The sequence below is a fragment of the Oncorhynchus tshawytscha genome, linkage group LG08 (genome assembly GCF_018296145.1).
Source record: "Oncorhynchus tshawytscha isolate Ot180627B linkage group LG08, Otsh_v2.0, whole genome shotgun sequence".
Lineage (NCBI taxonomy): Eukaryota > Metazoa > Chordata > Actinopteri > Salmoniformes > Salmonidae > Oncorhynchus > Oncorhynchus tshawytscha.
In genome coordinates, this window is record NC_056436.1 from 54,452,667 (window position 1) to 54,474,584 (window position 21,918).

A 21,918-nucleotide genomic window follows, 5' to 3' on the forward strand; every position below is an offset into this window, starting at 1 on the left:
TGAAGAAAAGTTAGGACACTAAAGAGGCCTTTCTACTGACTGAAAAAGACCAAAAGAAAGATGCCCAGGGTACCTGCACATCTGCATGAACGTGCCTTAGGTATGCTGCAAGGAGGCATGAGGACTGCAGATGTGGCCAGGGCAATACATTGCAATGTCCATACTGTGAGACGCCTAAGACAGCGCTATAGGGCAACGGGACGGACAGCTGATCGTCCTCGCAGTGGCAGACCACGTGTAACAACACCTGCACACGATCAGTGCATCCGAACATCCCACCTGCAGGACAGGTACAGGATGGCAACAACAAATGCCCGAGTACACCAGGAACTCACAATCCCTCCATCAGTGCTCAGACTGTTCGCAATAGGCTGAGAGAGGCTGGACTGAGGGATTGTAGGCCTGTTGTAAGGCAGGTCCTCAACGGACATCACTGGCAACAACGTCGCCTATGGACACAAACCCACCATCGCTGAAGCAGACAGGGCTGGCAAAAAGTGCTCTTCACTGACAAGTTGTGGTATTGTTTCACCAGGGGTGATATCGGATTCGCGTTTATCGTTGAAGGAATGAGCGTTACACCGAGGCCTGTACTCTGGAGCGGGATCGATTTTGGAGGTGGAGGGTCCGTCATGGTCTGGGTCGGTGTGTCACATCATCATCGGACTGAGCTTGTTGACATTGCAGGCAATCTCACTTCTGTGCGCTGCAGGGAAGGCATCCTCCTCCCTCATGTGGTACCCTTCCTGCAGGCTCATCCTGACATGACCCTCCGGCATGCCAATGCCACCAGCCATACTGCTCGTTCTGTGCTAGATTTCCTGCAAGACAGGAATGTCAGTATTCTGCCATGGCCAGCGAAGAGCCCAGATCACAATCCCATTGAGCACGTCTGGGACCTGTTTGATTGGATGGTGTGGGCTAGGGCCATTCCCCCCCAGAAATGTCCAGGAACTTGCCTTTGTGGAAGAGTGGGGTAACATCTCACAGCAAGAACTGGCAGATCTGGTGCAGTCTATGAGAAGGATATGCACTGCAGTACTTAATGCAGCTGGTGGCCACACCAGGTACAGACTGTTACTTTTGATTTTGACCTCCACCCTTTGTTCAGGGACACATTATTCTATTTCTGTTAGTCACATGTCTGTGGAACTTGTTCAGTTTATGTCTCTGTTGTTGAATCTTGTTATGTTCATACAAATATTTACACATGTTAAGTTTGCTGAAAATAAACGCAGTTGACAGTGACAGGACGTTTCTTTTTTTTTACAAGTACTGATGAAGTCAGTCTTTCCACTGCTTTGAGCCAGTAGAGATTGACATGCATATTATTCATGTTAGCTCTCCATGTACATTTAAGGGCCAGCCATGCTGACCTGTTCTGGGCCAATTGTAATTTTCCTAAATCCCTCTTTGTGGCACCTGACCACACGACTGCAAGGGATATAAAGCCACAACACACATGTTTTCCCAGCAGCCGTTTATGGTCAATAATGTCAAAAGCTGCACTGAAGTCTAACTAAACAGCTCCCAACAATCTTTAATATTATCAATTTCTTTCAGCCAATCATCAGTCATTTGTGTAGTGCCATACATGCTAAGTGCCCTTCCTTATAAGCGTGCTTAATTTGTTTACTGTGAAATACCATTGTACCTGGTCAAACACAAGTTGTTTTCAAAAGTTTACTAAGGGTTGGTAACAGGCTGATTGGTCGGCTGTTTGAGCCACTGAAGAGTTCTTTGCTATTCTCAGGTAGCGGAATGACATTTGTTTCCCTCTAGGCTTCAGGGCACACACTATCCTATAGGCTTATATTGAAGAGACGGTAAATAGGAGAGGCAATATCGTCCACTGTCATCCTCAGTAATTTTCTATCCGAGTTGTCAGACCAAGGTGGCTTGCCATAGTTGATAGACAAAAATAATTGTTTCACCTCTTCCACACTCACTTTATGGAATTCAACATTACAATGCTTGTCTTTTTCGTTTGGTCAGTGATGCATGAATGTAAAGTTCAGAATTTGTTGTTGTCATGTCTAAGTTGTCTAATAACCTGGTAGGTTGAATAATAACCTGAACCAGGCTGCAGGCAAGGGTTACAATTTTAAGCTTTTTCTTGAGTGGGCAGCTTGATGAAATCCAGTCAATATTTAGGTCACCCAGAAAACATAAATATTTAGGTCACTCAGAAAATGTTGAACAAGTCTTCCATTTTGCAAAAGTACTGTATGTCTCAGTTTAATACCAATGCGTTTCACAACATCTAACATTTGACATGTGCCATGTAAAGCCTTGTGCAACAGGAGATACACAAGATCCGTGTGCAAAGCGTTGTCTATTCTCACCACCATACCAGAAGGTGGTTTACTGTCTTGTGGGTCTTGTCGCAGATTCACACGTTCTGTTCGTGTTCTCTCACTGCATAGTGCAACATTGCTCTGAGTCACCCCACTCACTCTGTTATGAAGACACTATCAGTGGCTAGCAAGTAACTCAGCTTAACAGCAAAGCATTGCATCGGTCTTCTTCCAATGGAATATATCACCCAAGAAGGCTCTGCAGAAATACATATGGGCAGTGTCAAATTGAAGTGCACCACGAGATGTCTTATTTTCTGTACAAGGCCCGTGGATGACGAGTGCTGTCCTTGGGGTCAAAAAAAAACATAGTTCTGAATTGCACCGTAACTCTCAGAAATTAGTAGGAGTGAAAATGACCCTGTTGCGAACTTCAGAATCGTCATTGTGGTGACATGTGCCGACAGAAAGTTAGTTGACTTGTTCCACATTTAATTGTGTTACAGCCTGAATTAACAAAATGTTTCATATGTTTTCTCACCCACCGACACACAATAGCCCATAATGACGAAGTGAAAATGTTTTTAGAACTGTTTGCACATTTATTGCAAATTAAATACAGAAATCTAATTTACATAAGTACTCACTCCCTGAGTCAATACACGTTAGAATCACCTTTTGGCAGCGATTCCAGGTGAGTCTTTCAGGTTAAGTCTCTAAGAGCTTTGCACACCTTCCTTGTACAATAGTTGCACATTATTCTTCTTTGTGCACAAAATTCTTCAAGCTCTGTCAAGTTGGTTGTTGATCATTGCTCGACAGCCATTTTCAAGTCTTGCCATAGATTTTCAGGCCATTTTTAAGACGACTGTAACTAGGCCACTCAGGAACATTCAATATCGTCTTGGTAAGCTATTCCAGTGTATATTTGGCCTTGTGTTTCAGGTTATTGTTCTGCTGAAAGGTGAATGTCTCCCAGTGTCTGTTGGAAAGCAGACTGAGCAATATTTTCCTCTAGGATTTTGCGTGTTCTTAGCTCTATTCTGTAATTTTGTTGTTGTTGTTGATTAAACTCCCTAGTCTAGCATACAATAACATGATGCAGCCATCACCATTGAAAATATGAAGCGTGGTACTCAGTGATGTGTTGGATTTGGCCCAAACATAACGCTTTGTTGTTAAACACTATTGTTGCACAGTCCATGCAACTTATTATGTGACATGTTAAGCAAATTTGCCATAACAAAGGGGTTGAATACTTACTGACTCAAGACATTTCAGCTTTTGATTTTTTATTAATTAAAAAATAAACATAATTCCACTTTGACATTATGTGGTCTCGTGTGTAGGCCAATGACACAAAATGTCAATATAACACAACTCAACAGAATGTGGAAATAGTCACAGCCTAATTTGTTTTCAAGGGCCTTTGCTATAAGAGCTACTGCAAATGCTCTGACGGTTCCAACATGCATACATGTAGGGTTTTTAAGCCTGAGAACTAGGCCATGCCTCCATTGGTTGAATTTCTATTTGTCAATTGGCTTATCAGTTCAGATGTCGGTCAACGAATTTTATATAAACTTACCTCAGGTGAAAAGAATAGAGGTTACTTCATTATTTCAAGCGGAAATGTTACCCACTGCCTTGATTCGGAGCCCAATTAAAAATTTAAAAAAGATTGGATAAAGGTAGAGACTCAGAGCTACTAAATTGTATGTCATACACTGCAGTTGGGGAACAATGGGAAAGTAATTATGCTTTGAAAGTTGATTAACTTGTAACTCCACTTTTGAGAAAATGGCCCTTGAATGTTTTTGGTACAGCTACTGGAGAGCTCTTATTTGTCAACACCTATTGAGCATCGTTCACGCCCTCTTAAAGGAAACATCCACTCAAAACCACTCATTCCTTTAATTTACAGTGTAAATAATACTAATATGTGAGAATACAATTTCTTGTGAACAAATGTTTCATTTTGCTATTATAATAAGGTTGGTAGCTTGGAAAATCGTTGTGGAAATCTGTTGCCGCTCAAGTCAACTACAAAATCCACAATGCAAATGTAGCTACACAAAATAATACCAAAGACAATATCAGCATGTAAAGTAGCTAGATAGCTGTAGAATCTGCAAAAAAAAACAATCTGCATTATCAATTTAGGAATCTACAATCTCACCATGTTCAACCTGCAGATCAATGTGCCACAGAGTCGTGTCTGACATTCGCAACGGCAGATATACACTGCTCAAAAAAATAAAGGGAACACTTAAACACAATGTAACTCCAAGTCAATCACACTTCTGTGAAATCAAACTGTCCACTTAGGAAGCAACACCGATTGACAATACATTGTGCAAATGGAATAGACAACAGGTGGAAATGATAGGCAATTAGCAAGACACCCCCAATAAAGGAGTGGTTCTGCAGGTGGGGACCACAGACCACTTCTCAGTTCCTATGTTTCCTGGCTGATGTTTTGGTCACTTTTGAATGCTGGCGGTGCTTTCACTCTAGTGGTAGCATGAGACGGAGTCTACAACCCACACAAGTGGCTCAGGTAGTGCAGCTCATCCAGGATGGAAAATCAATGCGAGCTGTGGCTAGAAGGTTTGTTGTGTCTGTCAGCGTAGTGTCCAGACCATGGAGGCGCTACCAGGAGGAGGCCGTAGGAGGGCAACAACCCAGCAGCAGGACCGCTACCTCCGCCTTTGTGCAAGGAGGAGCAGGAGGAGCACTGCCAGAGCTCTGCAAAATTACCTCCATCAGGCCACAAATGTGCATGTGTCTGCTCAAACGGTCAGAAACAGACTCCATGAGGGTGGTATGAGGGCCCGACGTCCACAGCTGGGGGTTGTGCTTACAGCCCGACACCGTGCAGGACGTTTGGCATTTGCCAAAGAACACCAAGATTGGCAAATTCGCCACTGGCGCCCTGTGTTCTTCACAGATGAAAGCAGGTTCACACTGAGCACATGTGACAGACGTGACAGTCTGGAGACGCCGTGGAGAACGTTCTGCTGCCTGCAACATCCTCCAGCATGACTGGTTTGGCGGTGGGTCAGTCATGGTGTGGGGTGGCATTTCTTTGGGGGGGCCGCACAGCCCTCCATGTGCTCGCCAGAGGTAGCCTAACTGCCATTAGGTACCGAGATGAGATCCTCAGACCCCTTGTGAGACCATATGCTGGTGCTGTTGGCCCTGGGTTCATCCTAATGCAAAACAATGCTAGACCTCAGGTGGCTGGAGTGTGTCAGCAGTTCCTGCAAGAGGCATTGATGCTATGGACTGGCCCGCCCGTTCCCTAGACCTGAATCCAATTGAGCACATCTAGGAGATCATGTCTCGCTCCATCTACCAACGCCACGTGGCACCACAGACTGTCCAGGAGTTGGCGGATGCTTTAGTCCAGGTCTGGTAGGAGATCCCTCAGGAGACCATCCGCCACCTCAACAGGAGCATGCCCAGGCGTTGTAGGGAGGTCATACAGGCACGTGGAGGCCACACACACTACTGAGCCTCATTTTGACTTGTTTTAAGGACATTACATCAAAGTTGGATCAGCCTGTAGTGTGGTTTTCCACTTTAATTTTGAGTGTGACTCCAAATCCAGACTTTCATGTGTTGATAAATTTCCATTGGGAATTTTTGTGTGATTTTGTTGTCAGCACATTTAACTATGTAAAGAAAAAAGTATTTAATAAGAATATTTCATTAATTCAGATCTAGGATGTGTTATTTTAGTGTTCCCTTTATTTATTTCAGCAGTGTACTTTTGAGGAGATGGGTAACGTTGCCCATGCTACGTCAATGGGCCACATGGTGCATTCTTGGCGATTCTAGGACAAGGAGCGCTCTCTTTCAAGGGGTGAATGGAAGTCTATTAAGCGCTAGCTCCAAAACCAACATTAGCAGGAATTTCGTCAACAAGAAGTACAACATTACAAATATTTTCTGAGATGTGAGATAATTAACTTGCTATCTGTAATATCGTATAGCTTTGGAATATCGTATAGCTGAGGAAAATGTGCCTGTTCTCGACATATACACTGACTTTGAGAAGGGATTGCGTGGCGATTAGCTTAGCAACTGCGTGATGCAGCATGGACGGGGCATAATATGATTTCTATCTCCTTTCGAATAATATTTCTGGCAACAGAACCATGCAATGCACCCTGGACTGAACTGGCCGACAAACATTTCTCGAGGTAGGAATATCGAAAACATTTGATCAATGGCTCATTCGAGAGAAGACATCCTACCGAGTTATGACATCGGCCAGAAATTAAATCTGACGTGTGATAGACAGTTTCGCAATCTAAAAGTCGTATTCCTATTAACTTCCAGTGTGTAGTGAGAGCAATTCTATCAGAGTGCTACGTCATACCAGACGGATTTCTGCCTGCTTGAACACCAATAACTCAGATACGCATGAAATGACCCAGGAAATCAATAGAGCATCACGCAGAGATGCTCAAAAACAATATAACGTTCAAGATGGGTGAACCTTTCCTTTAACCCTTAGCCCCACCCATCTTTTTAAGGATTCACATGTGAGGCCATGTGCTAAACAGAGTGAGTCGTGTCAAACTACCAAAGATTTCAAGACTAAAAGTGGTCAGGTGAAATGTAAAATTCCAGGTAAAAATACACTTTATCTAGTCCTTTGCCTGTGTCTTAGTCTGACTTTGGTGCAGGTCAGGTTGTTCGTCACATTACCATCTCTGGTAAACACACACTATATCAATTAAAAGTGTATTTGTCACATGCACAGGATACAGAAGGTGTAAATGGTACGGTGAAATGGTTACTTGCATATTTGCATAGTAGCAATATCAGAAATAGAAAGTGTCCAAGATATAAAAAATATTGTTCCAGCAAGCATGTTTCTCATGTTTCAGTCACAATTTCTAAACCATACTGTACTGTCTTTGAGTCAGTCGTGTGTGTGGTCTAAATAACTAAACTGGCTAGTTTGCCTGTCTGTAAAGAGAAGGGTGGGCCTTGCGTTGATCCTGCTGCTCTGATTGGAAAGAGTGAAGCTCTATTTCCTCATCCACTCGCTTCATAATTTCTCCCGATCACCTTTCCTTGCATGTTTTCGGTCTGATCGTTTGGATTGCTGCTGCCTGCTACTATGATACATCACATGGCGAGGACGTTTGCTATCAATGTGCATAATATCTAACAAGTGGGGCAAGGGTAGGGAAAACATATGAAATGTTAATGCCCATTCTGACTGAGTGACAGCAAACCTGGCTGCCCTCTGCAAATTGAGGAGACACACAGACACACCCACCCTTCCGCACGCTGCTACTAATCCTCAGCATTTTTTGCAGTGAGAATGTGCAGGGAGATATTTTGCCAACATCTATTTTGACATATTCAAACACTATCTTTTTTTCCGATCCAACTATCAACTGTCAATTTATGGATACAATTACGAGTATGGCCATGTCGGCACACCCCTGACACACTTGTCTAAATTGATGGGTAATGTGGAAGAAATGCTGTAACCACCCCACAGCCTAGCTAAGTGGATGGGTCACTACTGTCTAGACATGTTCATGAAATACAATCGATGGCCGTAATCACCCCCAGACACACCTGGCTAATGCGATGGGTCATGTAATCATCTGACAAAGTGGAGTATTTTGTTTAGACATGTAGGTAGCTAAACATTGAGCCATAATCCCAACCCATACTACAAGCAACACAAACTGACTGTCATAGCTAGCCACCACACATGAGATGCTGTAGTATGAATCTGGAGGTAGCTAAAGCTAAGCATCTATGTTCAATGTTAGCTAGCTAGCTAACATTAGGCTATATCTAACAATGCAAATCACGTTGTAGATTATGATATACAAACAATATTACTACACAGATCATACACGTAAAGTTATCTAGCGAGCCAGCAAGCTTGCAATGAAAACGACTTTCTGACAAAATTAGAAATGTAGCTAGACTCTGACCCGTATACATGGATTAACATTTCATGGCAGACATTTTGTTTGGCCCGCATTGCGTCATGTCACTCCAGTTCACACTGACCGTGTACAGAAAGTTGTCCAACAACTTTTTCCCACTGATCTTTGTCGATAGTGTCACGACTTCCCCCAAAGTTTGTCCCTCTCCTTGTTCGGGCGGCGTTTGGCAATCTACCTTCTAGCCATCGCTGATCCTCTTTTCATTTTCCTTTGGTTTTGTCTTGTCTTCCATCACACCTGGTTCCAATCCCATCAATTACATGTTGTGTATTTAACCCTCTGTTCCCCCTCATGTCCTTCTCTGTGATTGTTTATTGTAAGTGCTTGTGCACGTCTGTCCTGGTGTGCATCGGGTTATGTACCCATTATTTGATTGTTCTGTTTTCCGTTGTTTTTTGTTGTTGTTATTAAACTGCGCCATTTGGAAACACAGTTTTTGCTCTCCTGCGTCTGACTTCTCTGCCGCCAGTACGCACCTCTTACAGATAACGTCTGGTAAATTCTGGGCAGCAATGTTGAGAGCAGTAGCAACACTTTAGCAGTTCTCCATGGCTAATGTTATATCTTTAAAAAATGCTGCGGTAGCAAGGATTGCCTATGTATACTGAGCAGCTCACATTATAGACAGGAGCATGCTACATGGCAGACCAATCCAAACTAATCTCTCAGCATGTTCAGCCCATCCATTATCTCAGCCAGTCATGGCTAGCGGGAAGGTTCCTGCCTTTTTCCGTGGCTAAACCAATTAAGCTTGTAATTGAACAATTGTACAGTATATGTATTTACAGATGGCATACAAGTTTTATTACTTTACATGAAAGTTCACATGTTCCAGAAGGCATTTCTGCCCAAAAATAACGCATTTTGATTTAAAAAAATATGTTCAAATGCCTCTCCAATGAAGTCGACATACGCCTAGCTTCCTGAAACGGGTCACAAATACTCTGCTTATCATGTGGTGTGGGTGTTCAATTCACATCTTTTGACTATAGCCCAAATTTAGAATGTCGACAATGATTAAAACAAACTGTCAGTGACCCTTAATTACTGTCTACCAATCTAATGAGTGTTGATGGCAAAAAAACTTCTGGGATTTTTGTTGTTACTGTGTGCATTGCGTAGGAGGTTTATGCTTTCAGGCCAGTATTGCCCAACATTTGTGTGTGTGCGCATAGCGCTTTACTTACATCTTTTCTGGGTCATATTGCAAGCCTTTTGATTTGATCCCATCGCCTCATATGAGACGGAATACTGTGCTTCCTGTATCTCTCCCAACAGTAGGCCCACTTCATCATTTTCAGAGTCAGGGTGGCTTAGCCATCCAATGTCAGCCCTGAAATAGATACAGTATGGACCATTGTTTGTGGGTGGGTATGTGCATGAGCATGCCCCAACTACCAATTCCAATGCATCTAAGGCAGACCTGAACTGTCACTATTAGGCGCCAAAACCATCAAATGTAGCTAAAAACCGGGCTCAATCAATATGTGCAAATGATTGGAGCACTATGAGAAACTGTGTGGTAAAGCCATTTTCCCTTGAATGTTTGCTACTGGTACTCTCATAAATGTTCAGGAACGGGATATTGCTGACACCACAACTATAGTGGCTGAAATTAATCTGCCACGATTCACCTGGAAGGCGGCTTATTAAGATTGCGTTCCCATCTGCGTGCATTTCCTCCCTCACTTTCCCAGACGGGGTCGGAAGCAGGCAATTCGAATTAGACCATGGAGCAATGAAGAGGGGAGGGGACATTTGCCGCAAATTGCATTGTCTCTTTTTTAAACGATGACTCTTAGCTTTTTTTTTTTTTTTTTTGGCACTCTCCTTCCTTGAAAAAAATAAAGAATACAAATGATGTTGAGTTTTATCTGGGCCAAATTCCAGGAAAGAGCTTTTGGGTGTTCATCTGCCTTTGAAGTATTAAGGCAGAGAAGAGAGAGGGAGGTTAGATGACACTACAGGGTGTAAACCCTCAAGGTAGGTCAACGGCACTGGCCGGACAATAGAAGTCAAATCGCCAAAACCACCCTAAATGGATTTGTGATCTAATCCATATAAAACGCACAGTCAATGGAAAAGACTATGCAGCATTTTCCCTTTTTATCAATGTCATTCTTCACACAACCTTGATGATGTAAATATAATAAACCATATCGTCGTCCTTTTACAATATCTCAATGAGTTTTATATAATCAATCATGATTTGAGTTGATTTAGATTTCACATATTGATCTTGCATGTTCACTTCATCATCAACATATTCTTAGCTATAAGTATCTTTGGTTAACTCCTTGTTTTTAGCTTGCTAAATAAATAGCTAGCTACGTAAACAGATACGCTAGCCCAGGGGTGTCCAACTCAATCAGTGCACGAGCCATATTAAAAATACACAACAAATTTGCGGGCCAGACATGGCCTATTTGTTTTTACACTAAAAAACATGCAACTGCAACCCAAACTGGTCATTGTTTTATTAGAAAGAATATGGTCCTTTTATAACATCCAATTATGTACATAAGATGCTGTATGTAGCATTTTAACATATTAAAACTAAAGAAGATATACATAATATTATACCAGCCTTTGCTGCTATGCTTGCAGATGTGCATAAAATGCTGCAAAGCCAGACTGAAAACCGAAGCCAGACTGCTATATTTTAGTAGGATTGTGGCGTGTGTCTGTACACTTTTGTAGTGGAAATTCATACTGAGAGAGACTGTCATTTCTTCAAACAATCATCTTTATTTAATATCAATTAATTATTGCAATAGTGAGACCAGTCACGAGTAGCCTAACTTTTACAGACAATGCAGAGTTTTTAAAGATGCTTAGTCATGGCTGGGTGCACCCCACCCATGCAAATTGGGGGGCACCATGAGTCACTTTGGCTTTATCCTGTGGACATCTGCTTCTGGTGTTGTTTCCCAGATGCAAGAAAGATTAGACACAATAAGGATTATGTTCTATTCCCCCAGGCTCCCTATCTTGGGTTACACCCACCACATCTTATCTATGGAATACCAGCTTTAGGTTTTTAGGCTCCTCGCAGTTCACACAGACATTTAATAGAACAGACATGTCTTACTATTAGTTAAGTATATAATCATTAACGATTTAATATCAAACAAATCATGTAAATGTGTCATTTTTCTATCACACATTCCCTCGGCTGTAAACAGCATTCACGAAAGCAGCACAATTGAAGTTTGATTTACCGCCGCGAGCGCATCTGATTCAGAGGGGTTGGGTTAAATGCGGAAGACACATTTCAGTTAAATACATTCAGTTGGACAACTGACTAGGTATCCCCCTTTCCCTATCAGGTTGTAATTTCATAAAGTAGATGATTCAACTGTTGACTCATTTATACTTGTTTGTGTGTCCTATTCGGCCCCCAGGCCTTGTGTTTGATCATTGCCCTTGCTAGTTTGATTGTATTGACATTCCCAGCCTTATTTACAGCTGTCAGTTTCTGTTCAAAATATTGAGTCATTGAAACTGAAACCGTGCATCCCGAAAGGGTGGAGGCAGCAAACAATGTACCAGGCCAGCTGTAATTTACAACCTGATGGCAATATCTTTTGGACTACCAAGAAATGTATCGGTGAATTATATTAATCATACATTGAACTGCACCCATCTATTCTGCCAACACTGCCATCATGGAATTTACAGTCAGATAGAACCTATTTTTAAAACCTCTTATAAAGTTGGTTTTGACGCAAAAACTGGGAGTTTTATATTTTTGACTGATATTGTGATTGTCTGTCTGTTTCATATCTGCAAAGTAGTTAAAACTTTAAACCAGCCTGACATTTGGACTGGCCTGTTTATTTGGTCGATTGACCTTATGCACAGGGACTCATCCGTGTTACACATTATTTACCCGAATTGGCACTCTATTCACCATTATTATTTGACCAGAGCCCTATGCAGACACTTGTCAAAAGTATCATACCTTATTTTAAAACTCAAAAATTTTTGACACAAAGTATTGCGCTATATGTCAAAAGAAGTAAACTATATAAGGAACAGGGTGCCATTTCAGATGCACTTAGCATGTTTTGTCATGGGTTTCCTGCTGAAATGAAGAGCTTTGCCATCCACTGGTTAGCAGGGCATGGCTAGTACACAACATGAGCCTGATTGACAGATACGAAAAAACTGCCCATTTTGTAACCAGATCTCTTCTTAATTCAGTGTAACCTTTTTTCTTTTGTGTCTTCTCAGTAGTCACTCCATGCAGTTCTTAGCCAAAGATTTTTTATAACTAACCCAAGATAGACCACGGCCTATCGTTTCCAGTGGGAACAAATGAAGCATAGTGGGCAGAACAAACAAGGAGGTGGGCACAAGCTTGCAAGATCCTATAGGTGCGTTCTAGCATGTATTTGCGTATTTCCGTTAGGGAGAGCCCGCTCTGTTAAGTGTGCATGTGCAATAACTCAATTCGACCTTGCACTCCTTTTCAACAACAATTATTATTTTTTTAGTTTTGCAAAGGGTAAATTCTACCAAACTTAGTCGACTCTGTTCTTAACAGATTCTAGTTTTGGGAACTGTATTGAGATCTTCTCCCACTTATCTTCCTCTCATCACCATATTTGGTGGTGATTGGAAATGCCAAACGGATGCTTCAGATGTATACATGCGGTGAAACATCTCGGTCATTGCTCTATCCGTGACTTGGACTTTGCTTTAGTGGTCCATTATATGCCACTGGATTTCCTGGTTGTGGATTTGTTAAAAGGGCATTAAACTGGGTTACATAGTTAGAATGAAATATGAGCCATTGGCTGCTATCCATAGGCAGCTGTGTGCAGTTTAAACTGCTTTATACACTGATAAAGGTTAAGCAGCTCACAGAGACTGAGCTGTGTGTGTCCTTGTGGTTGTACATTTGTGTGTGTATGTCGATTCTAACCAGTCCAAATGTCAGAATCTGCAACAGTTTTAATTACATTTTTTTTCTTCATATGTTTTCTTTTCAAATTGATTTCTTTGTTATCTGTTATCTATGCTGTGTAAAGTGCAGGGGTTGACCCCACACTCGTTCCATGCTTTAACTCTTGATTTACAATGACTTTATTTGATTACTAAATGACATATTAATGAGTTATAAGTAGTTTATCAGCAGACCTTCAAATACACTTGCTTTATATTGGCCAGGTTGCAGTTGTAAATGAGAACTTGTTCTCAACTGGCCTACCTGGTTAAATAAAGGTGAAATAAAATGTAAAATAAAATAAACACTGACACCACTCACCTTTTTCTACAGCCTGCTAAGGTTCCTAACACTCCACCCCTCTCCTTCCCTCTGTCCAGTGGTGGACCGCCAGGGCTGCGACCCCCACACTCGCTTCGTGGTGCCCCCCCGGACAGGGCACTGGGTGGCCCTGCTGCAGCGCGGCAACTGCACCTTCAAAGAGAAGATCCTCAAGGCCTCCGCTTTCAACGCCTCCGCCGTACTCATCTACAACAACAACTCCAATGAGGACACCGTCAAGATGGGCCATGAAGGTGAGGAGTGAAGATCTGTGGCATATTGATATTCATATGGGTTATTCATATGGCTTATGCACTCTATATGGCTTGTATATATGACCCGGTTAATATGGGGTGGCAGGTAGCCTAGTGGTTAGAGCTTTGGGCCAGTAACCAAAAGCTTGCTGGATCGAATCCCTGAGCTGACAAGGTAAAAATCTGTCATTCTGCCCCTGAACAAGGCAGTTAACCCACTGTTCCCTGGTAGACCATCATTGGAAATAATCATTTGTTCTTAATTAACTGACTTGCCTAGTTAAATAAAGGTTACACAATATGGAATCATTCTTATGGGTACATATGGCTTGGCCTATTTATATGGTTTGTTCTATGGCTTAATGTATGTATGTATGTATGTATGTATGTATGTATGTATGTATGTATGTATGTATGTATGTATGTATGTATGTATGTATGTATGTATGTATGTATGTATGTATGTATGTATGTATGTATGTATGTATGTATGTATGTATGTATGTATGTATGTATGTATGTATGTATGTATGTATGTATGTATGTATGTATGTATGTATGTATGTATGTATGTATGTATGTATGTATGTATGTATGTATGTATGTATGTATGTATGTATGTATGTATGTATGTATGTATGTATGTATGTATGTATGTATGTATGTATGTATGTATGTATGTATGTATGTATGTATGTATGTATGTATGTATGTATGTATGTATGTATGTATGTATGTATGTATGTATGTATGTATGTATGTATGTATGTATGTAGCTTCTATGTAGTGATGGGGGCAAAGTTACATATCGGGAAATAATTTTTGACGGTATCATTTTGACAACATCTCAAAATATCTTATTTTTAAATACGGAGCCAATTAGTTTGCCGCATTTTTATTTCCATGACTGATCAAAACTTGTTTTCTCATGGCTCTCTCTTGTCCCTCTGCAGCAGACATATGGTGAGCGATATGTTTGAAACATTGAATCACAATAAAATCACAGTATCGAATCGCAATATATATAGCCTCCATACTCAACTGGTAGTCCGCAGACCGAATCCGGACCCAGAACAGGGTCAATACGGATCGCAGGTTGGGCTTTGACCCCTGGTGTCATATGAACACACATAAGATATGGAAAAATGCATAGCATTGCAGGAAATTTTCTTTAAAACTGCAACAACAACAACAAAAAGGTCCCCATGCAAAATATGTAGAATTGTGGGGAGTTAGCTTTAAAACTGCAACATTTTCTCTTTGTCAACAAGAGGAGTGTGTGAACAGTTTTTGGGGTCGCATGGGTTGCGAGGTGGGGGTTTGTTACTATGCAGATAAATTCCATTATCCCATCCAGACCTTTGTCACCTTGGAAATGTGTGTGACTGGACCTTCTCAAATAGTACTTGAGTACCCCTGACATATAGAATCGAGAGAATCTGCTGCTCGGTGTGTCTTAGCCTGTGATGGTGGTGAAGTTAGCATTTAGCTTTTGTTATATGGTGCTTATAGCCAGCTAGCCTGCTGTGATGGTGGGTGTACGACAATTATACCGTCTGCCAAGGGTTATTGACAGTGTGTGTATGTGTAGCAGTCATAGTGCAGTATGTTTTCTGGCAGTTTGTCGTTTGTGATGTGGCTGCAGGGGACAGTACAGGGCACAGACAGTGTGGCTGTCCTGACTGGACTGAAGGATATGGAGAATGACTCCTGCATGCTGGACCTCAGCCACCACCACAGCTAAACACCAACACAGCCAGCGAGCTTGGGCATGGCCGGTGTTCTGTTACACTGCAACATGTGCACACACCCACACAGAAGCGTGTTTGGGCACACAAACATATTTACAGCATTGTCACCTCTCTCTATCCTTCCCTCCGCCTCTCTCCTTTGCTTTACATGCATTTCTCCCTACTCACTCTGTGTCATTGCTAGCATCATTGTCTCAGTCTCAGCTTATTTAAGCCACAATGTGAATTCATATGAGTACATTCAGGCCTTCTGATCTTTGGATCACAACTTTTACAAGAAGCATCTCTAAGAAAACAACATCCGTTAAAATACAAAATCGGACACTTCATGAATGAGTCTACTGTATGAGTGAGTGAGTGAAAGTAGCTGATGGCTAGCCTAGAGACATTGTGTACTTCACCTTAGCGTCCCCCCACCCCAGGGGATGCCCTGAGCTAATTCAAGGTAGTGTTGAAAAGCCTGCATGAATGAGACAGTCTAGTGAGCAGGTGAAGAGAGAATGAGAGCGAGGGAGAGAAATAGAGGGCGGGTGCTGGTGTAGCATCCCTTTAGCGCTGAGGAGCCAAAAGCTGGGAAGGCAGGCAGGCAGTGGTGGTTAGAGGAAAGGAAAAAAGGGAGAGAGGGAGTGAAAAAAATGAAACAAAGTGACAGAGCTAGCTGGGAAAAACAGTGGTTGCTTGAGTCTAGTAACAGTAGGTGGGGAGGAGAGGAGCAACAAGGGAAAGGGAGGGAGGAAGAGGTAGGTGTAGAGAGAGGGAGAATGAGTCAGAAGGTGTGATAGCACTGTCTGGGTGGGATCGATGGACTTTTATAAATATAGAAGGGGTGCCATGACTAATTTATAAGGTCATTTTCTATCATGAACAAATGGTGGAATTCTGATAGTTTCCCCGAGCGCAAACCTTTCAGTATTGATCACTGTTTGCGTGAAAAGCACATCATTTATCATGGATGGGAGTTATTTGTCAATATCATGGGGATATGGGAGATGTATGCATTTGACTTTGAGGGAATATATGTGTGTGTGTGTGTGTGTGTGTGTGTGTGTCTGTGCACATGCTAGGCTGGGGTGGTATCCAGATTGTTATACCTTCATACCGACCTTGTGGTATAACAAGTACATGTAAATCCCAAAGCAAATGCTAGCTAAATACTAACGAACACATACAAACATTTGATTTAATTTGTATTTATTTTTATCCACTTTGTGTCCCCAATTTCGTGACTACCATCTTGTCTCATCGCTGCAACTCCCCAACGGGCTCTGGAGAGGCGAAGGTCGGGTCATGCGTCCTCCGAAATATGACCCGCCAAGCCACGCTTCTTAACCTGTTGCGTCTAGCCATCCCGGATCCGGGATCGTGAATACAGCCTCAAGCTCATTACCATAACGCAACGTTAACTATTCATGAAAATCGCAAATGAAATGAAATAAATATGCTAGTTCTCAAGCTTAGCCTTTTGTTAACAACACTGTCATCTCAGATTTTCAAAATATGCTTCTCAACCATTGCAAAATAAGCATTTGTGTAACAGCTAGCGCACCTAGCGTAGCATTTAGCGTTAGCATTAGCAGGCAACATTTTCACAAAAACCAGAAAATCATTTAAATAAAATCATTACCTTTGAAGAACTTCAGATGTTTTCAATGAGGAGACTCTCAGTTAGATAGCAAATGATCAGTTTTTCCTGAAAGATTATTTGTTTAGGAGAAATCGCTCCGTTTGGTGCGTCACGTTTAGCTACGGAAAAAACCTATATCCAGGAGTGTAATTATCCCCGCAGCTCATTAGCATAACAGAAATTCATGAAAATTGAAATGAAATATATGCTAGCTCTCAAGCTTAGCCTTTTGTTAACAACACTGTCATCTCAGATTTTCAAAATATGCTTCTCAACCATTGCAAAATAAGCATTTGTGTAACAGCTAGCGTGGCTAGCGTAGCATTTAGCGTTAGCATCAGCAACAACATTTTCACAAAAACAGAAAATCATTCAAATAAAATCATTACCTTTGAAGAACTTCAGATGTTTTCAATGAGGAGACTCTCAGTTAGATAGCAAATGATCAGTTTTTCCTGAAAGATTATTTGTTTAGGAGAAATCGCTCCGTTTGGTGCGTCACGTTTAGCTACGGAAAAAACCTATATCCAGGAGTGTAATTATCCCCGCAGCTCATTAGCATAACACAACGTTAACTATTCATGAAAATCGCAAATGAAATGAAATTAATATGCTAGCTCTCAAGCTTAGCCTTTTGTTAACAACACTGTCATCTCAGATTTTCAAAATATGCTTCTCAACCATTGCAAAATAAGCATTTGTGTAACAGCTAGCGCGGCTAGCGTAGCATTTAGCGTTAGCATCAGCAGACAACATTTTCACAAAAACCAGAAAATCATTCAAATAAAATCATTACCTTTGAAGAACTTCAGATGTTTTCAATGAGGAGACTCTCAGTTAGATAGCAAATGCTCCGTTTTTCCTGAAAGATTTGTTTAGGAGAAATTGCTCCGTTTGGTGCGTCACGTTTGGCTACCAAAAAAAAACGAAAATTCAGTCTTCAAAACGCCAAACTTTTTTCCAAATTAACTCCATAATATCGACTGAAACATGGCAAACGTTGTTTAGAACCAATCCTCAAGGTGTTTTTCACATATCTCTTCGATGATATATTGTTCGTGGAAGTGTGCTTTCCCCTCTGAATCCCAGGAGAAAATGCCTGCGGCTGAAGATTACGCACCAATTTACACAAAGGACACCGGGCGGACCCGTGGTAAATGTAGTCTCTTATGGCCAATCTTCCAATGATATGCCTACAAATACGTCACAATGCTGCAGACACCTTGGAGAAACGATAGGAAGGGCAGGCTCATTCCCGGCGCATTCACAGCCATATAAGGAGACAATAGAAAACAGAGCTTCGAAAATTCTGCCCATTTCCTGGTTAAAGGATCATCTTGGTTTCGCCTGTAGCATGAGTTCTGTGGCACTCACAGATAATATCTTTGCAGTTTTGGAAACCTTAGAGTGTTTTCTTTCCAAAGCTGCCAATTATATGCATAGTCGCATCTTTTCGTGACAAAATATTGCGCTTAAAACGGGCACGTTTTTTTATCCATAAATTAAAAGAGCGCCCCCTATATCCAAGAAGTTAACACCCGTTCGCTAAACCTGGAAGCCAGATGCACCATTGTGTCAGAGGAAACACCGTTCAACTGACGACCGAAGTCAGCCTGCAGGCGCCCGGCCCGCCACTCGGGAGGCCCTACATGCAAACATTTTATAGTTTCTGACATACAGTGCCTTCAGAAAGTATTCACACTGTACTTTTTCCACATTTTATTGTGTTACAAAGTGGGAATAAAATTGATTTGTCATTTTGTCAAAGTATAAGAAACATTCTAACATTTTGTTAAAAATATGAAAACTAAAAAAAACCTGAGTCAATAAATGTTAGAATCACCTTTGGCAAAGATTACAGCTGTGAGTTTTTGTAAGTCTCTAAGAGCTTTCCACACCTGGTTTGTGCAACATTTGCCCATTATTCTTTTCATAATTCTTCAAGCTCTTGTCAAATTGGTTGTTGATCATTGCTAGACAACCATTTTCAGGTCGTCATAGATTTTCAAGCAGATTTCGAAACTGTAACTTGGCCACATTCACTGTCTTCTTGGTAAGCAACTCTAGTGTAGATTTTTTCTTGTGCTTTAAGTTATTGTCCTGCTGAAAGCTGAATTAATTTCCCAGTGCCCGGTGGGAAGCAGACTGAATCAATCTAGGATTTTGTCTGTTCTTAGCTCCATTATGTTTCTTTTTTATCCTGAAAAACTCCCCAGTCCTAAACGATTACAAGCATACTCAGAACATGATACAACCACCACTGTACTTGAAAATATGGAGAGTGACACTCAGTAATGTATTGGAATTGTCCCAAACATAACACAACACTTTGTATTCAGGACAAAAAGATAATTGCATTGCCACATTCTTTGCAGTATTACTTTAGTGCCTTGTTGCAAATAGGAGGCATGTTTTGGAATATTTTTTCTTCTCCACAGACTTCCTTTTCACTATGTCAATTAAGATAATTTTCTCCTATCACAGCCATTAAACTCTAACTGTTTTCAAGTCACCATTGGCCTCATGGGGAAATCCCTGAGCAGTTTCCTTGCTCTACGGCAACAGCATTAGGAAGGACACCTGTACAGTATCTTTGTAGTGACTGGGTATATTGATACACCATCCAAAGTGTAACTAATAACCACCATGCTCAAAGGGATATTCGATGTGTGTTTAAACCTGTCTAGGACACACGTTCCGCTAACGGATGTTTTTAAACGTTACAAAAAAAGCATACCATGCAATAATCTGAAATAAATATATTTCTCCGCCATGTTGGAGTCAACAGAAATACGAAATTACATCATAAATATTCCCTTACCTTTGATGATCTTTCATCAGAATGCAGTGCAAGGAATCCTAGTTCCGCAATAAATCGTTGTTTTGTTCCATAATGTCCATTACTAGTGTCCAATTAGCTACTTTTGCTAGCAGGTTTAGTTCACATGTCCAAAAGCTGGCGCTGGTCCAGGCGAACTCGGACAAAAACTTCAAAAAGTTATATTCCAGGTCGAATAAACTGGTCAAACTAAGTAGAGAATCAATCTTCAGGATGCTTTTATCATATATATAAAATAACATTCCAACCTGAGCATTCGTTTTTGTCTACAGAGTAATGGAACGCAAGGCGATATAATGACTACTGCGCGTAACCAGGAACTGTCATTCTGCCAGACTAGTGACTCAAATAGCTGCCATCCGGTCCCACATCACACTAGAGGCTTCATTCCACGTTCTACTGACTATTGACATCTAGTGGAAGGCGTAGGACATAATTCAAACAGTTTTAGAAACGTCAGAGTGTTTTCTATCCAATAATAATATGCATATATTAGCATCTTGGACAGAGTAGGAGGCAGTTCACTATGGGCACGCAATTCATCCAAAGTGAAAATGCTGCCCCCTATCCCTAAAAGGTACAAACAAACAAAAATTACCTTTCTGGGATATGTGGGACGCGTCCCACCTGGCCAAAAGCCGGGGAAAATCCAGAGTGCCAAATTCAAATAAATTACTATAAAAATCTAACATTCATTAAATCACACATGCAAGATCGCAAATTAAAGCTACACTTGTTGTGAATCCAGCCAACATGTCAGATTTCAAAAAGGCTTTTCGGCGAAAGCAAACGATGCTATTATCTGAGGATAGCACCTCCGTAAACAAAGAGAGAAACCATATTTAAACCCTGCAGGCGCGACACAAAACGCAGAAATAAAAATATAATTCATGCCTTACCTTTGATGAGCTTCTTTTGTTGGCACTCCAATATGTCCCATAAACATCACAAACGGTCCTTTTGTTTGATTAATTCCGTCAATATATATCCAAAATATCCATTTATTTGGCGCGTTTGATCCAGAAAACACTGGTTCCAACTTGCGCAATGTGACTATAAAATATCTCAAAAGTTACCTGAAAACTTTGCCAAAACATTTCAAACTACTTTTGTAATACAACTTTAGGTATTTTTTTGTGTAAATAATCGATACAATTGAAGATTGGATGATCTGTGTTCAATACAGGAGGAAAACAAACTGTAGCTAGCTTTCTGGTCACGCACCTCTATCTAATAGTACACTTGAAGTGACCCTGGTTCAAGATGGGCGTACTTCTTCATTACACAAAGGAATAACCTCAACCAATTTCTAAAGACTGTTGACATCCAGTGGAAGCGATAGGAACTGCAAGAAGGTCCCTTTAGAAATCTGGATTCCCAATGAAAACCCATTGAAAAGAGAGTGACCTCAAAAAAACTAAAAGTCTGAATGGTTTGTCCTCGGGGTTTCGCCTGCTAAATAAGTTCTGTTATACTCACAGACATGATTCAAACAGTTTTAGATACTTCACAATGTTTTCTATCCAAATCCATAATAATTTGCATATATTATCTTCTCTTCTGGGGATGAGTAGCAGGCAGTTGAATTTGGGCATGCATTTCATCCGGACGTGAAAATTCTGCCCCGTCACCAAGAAGTTAACCCATCTACCAATAGGTGCCCTTTGCAATGCATTGTAAAATCTCCCAGGTCTTTGTGGTTGAATCTGTGTTTGAATTGCACTGCTCGACTGAGGGACCTTGCAGATAATTATATTTGTGAGGTACAGAAATTAGGTAGTCATTCAAAAACATGTTGAACAGTATTATTGCACACACAAAAAAAATTGCACATTTCTACTCCTGAACTTTAGGCTTGCCATAACAAAGTGGTTGAATACTTATTCACTCA

The 21,918-nt window shown here is 41.2% G+C and overlaps 1 protein-coding gene across 4 annotated transcripts in view; it reads left to right on the forward strand.

Moving 5' to 3' along the window:
- The window catches only part of LOC112256321 (E3 ubiquitin-protein ligase RNF130), a 73,997-nt gene that overhangs the window by 14,660 nt on the left and 37,419 nt on the right, over positions 1-21,918 (forward strand). For all 4 annotated transcript variants that reach the window (XM_024429487.2, XM_024429489.2, XM_024429486.2 and 1 more), the window contains exon 3: positions 13,619-13,813. In XM_024429487.2, coding sequence (XP_024285255.2) covers positions 13,619-13,813 — 195 coding nt within the window. The remainder of the gene's footprint in view (positions 1-13,618; positions 13,814-21,918) is intronic.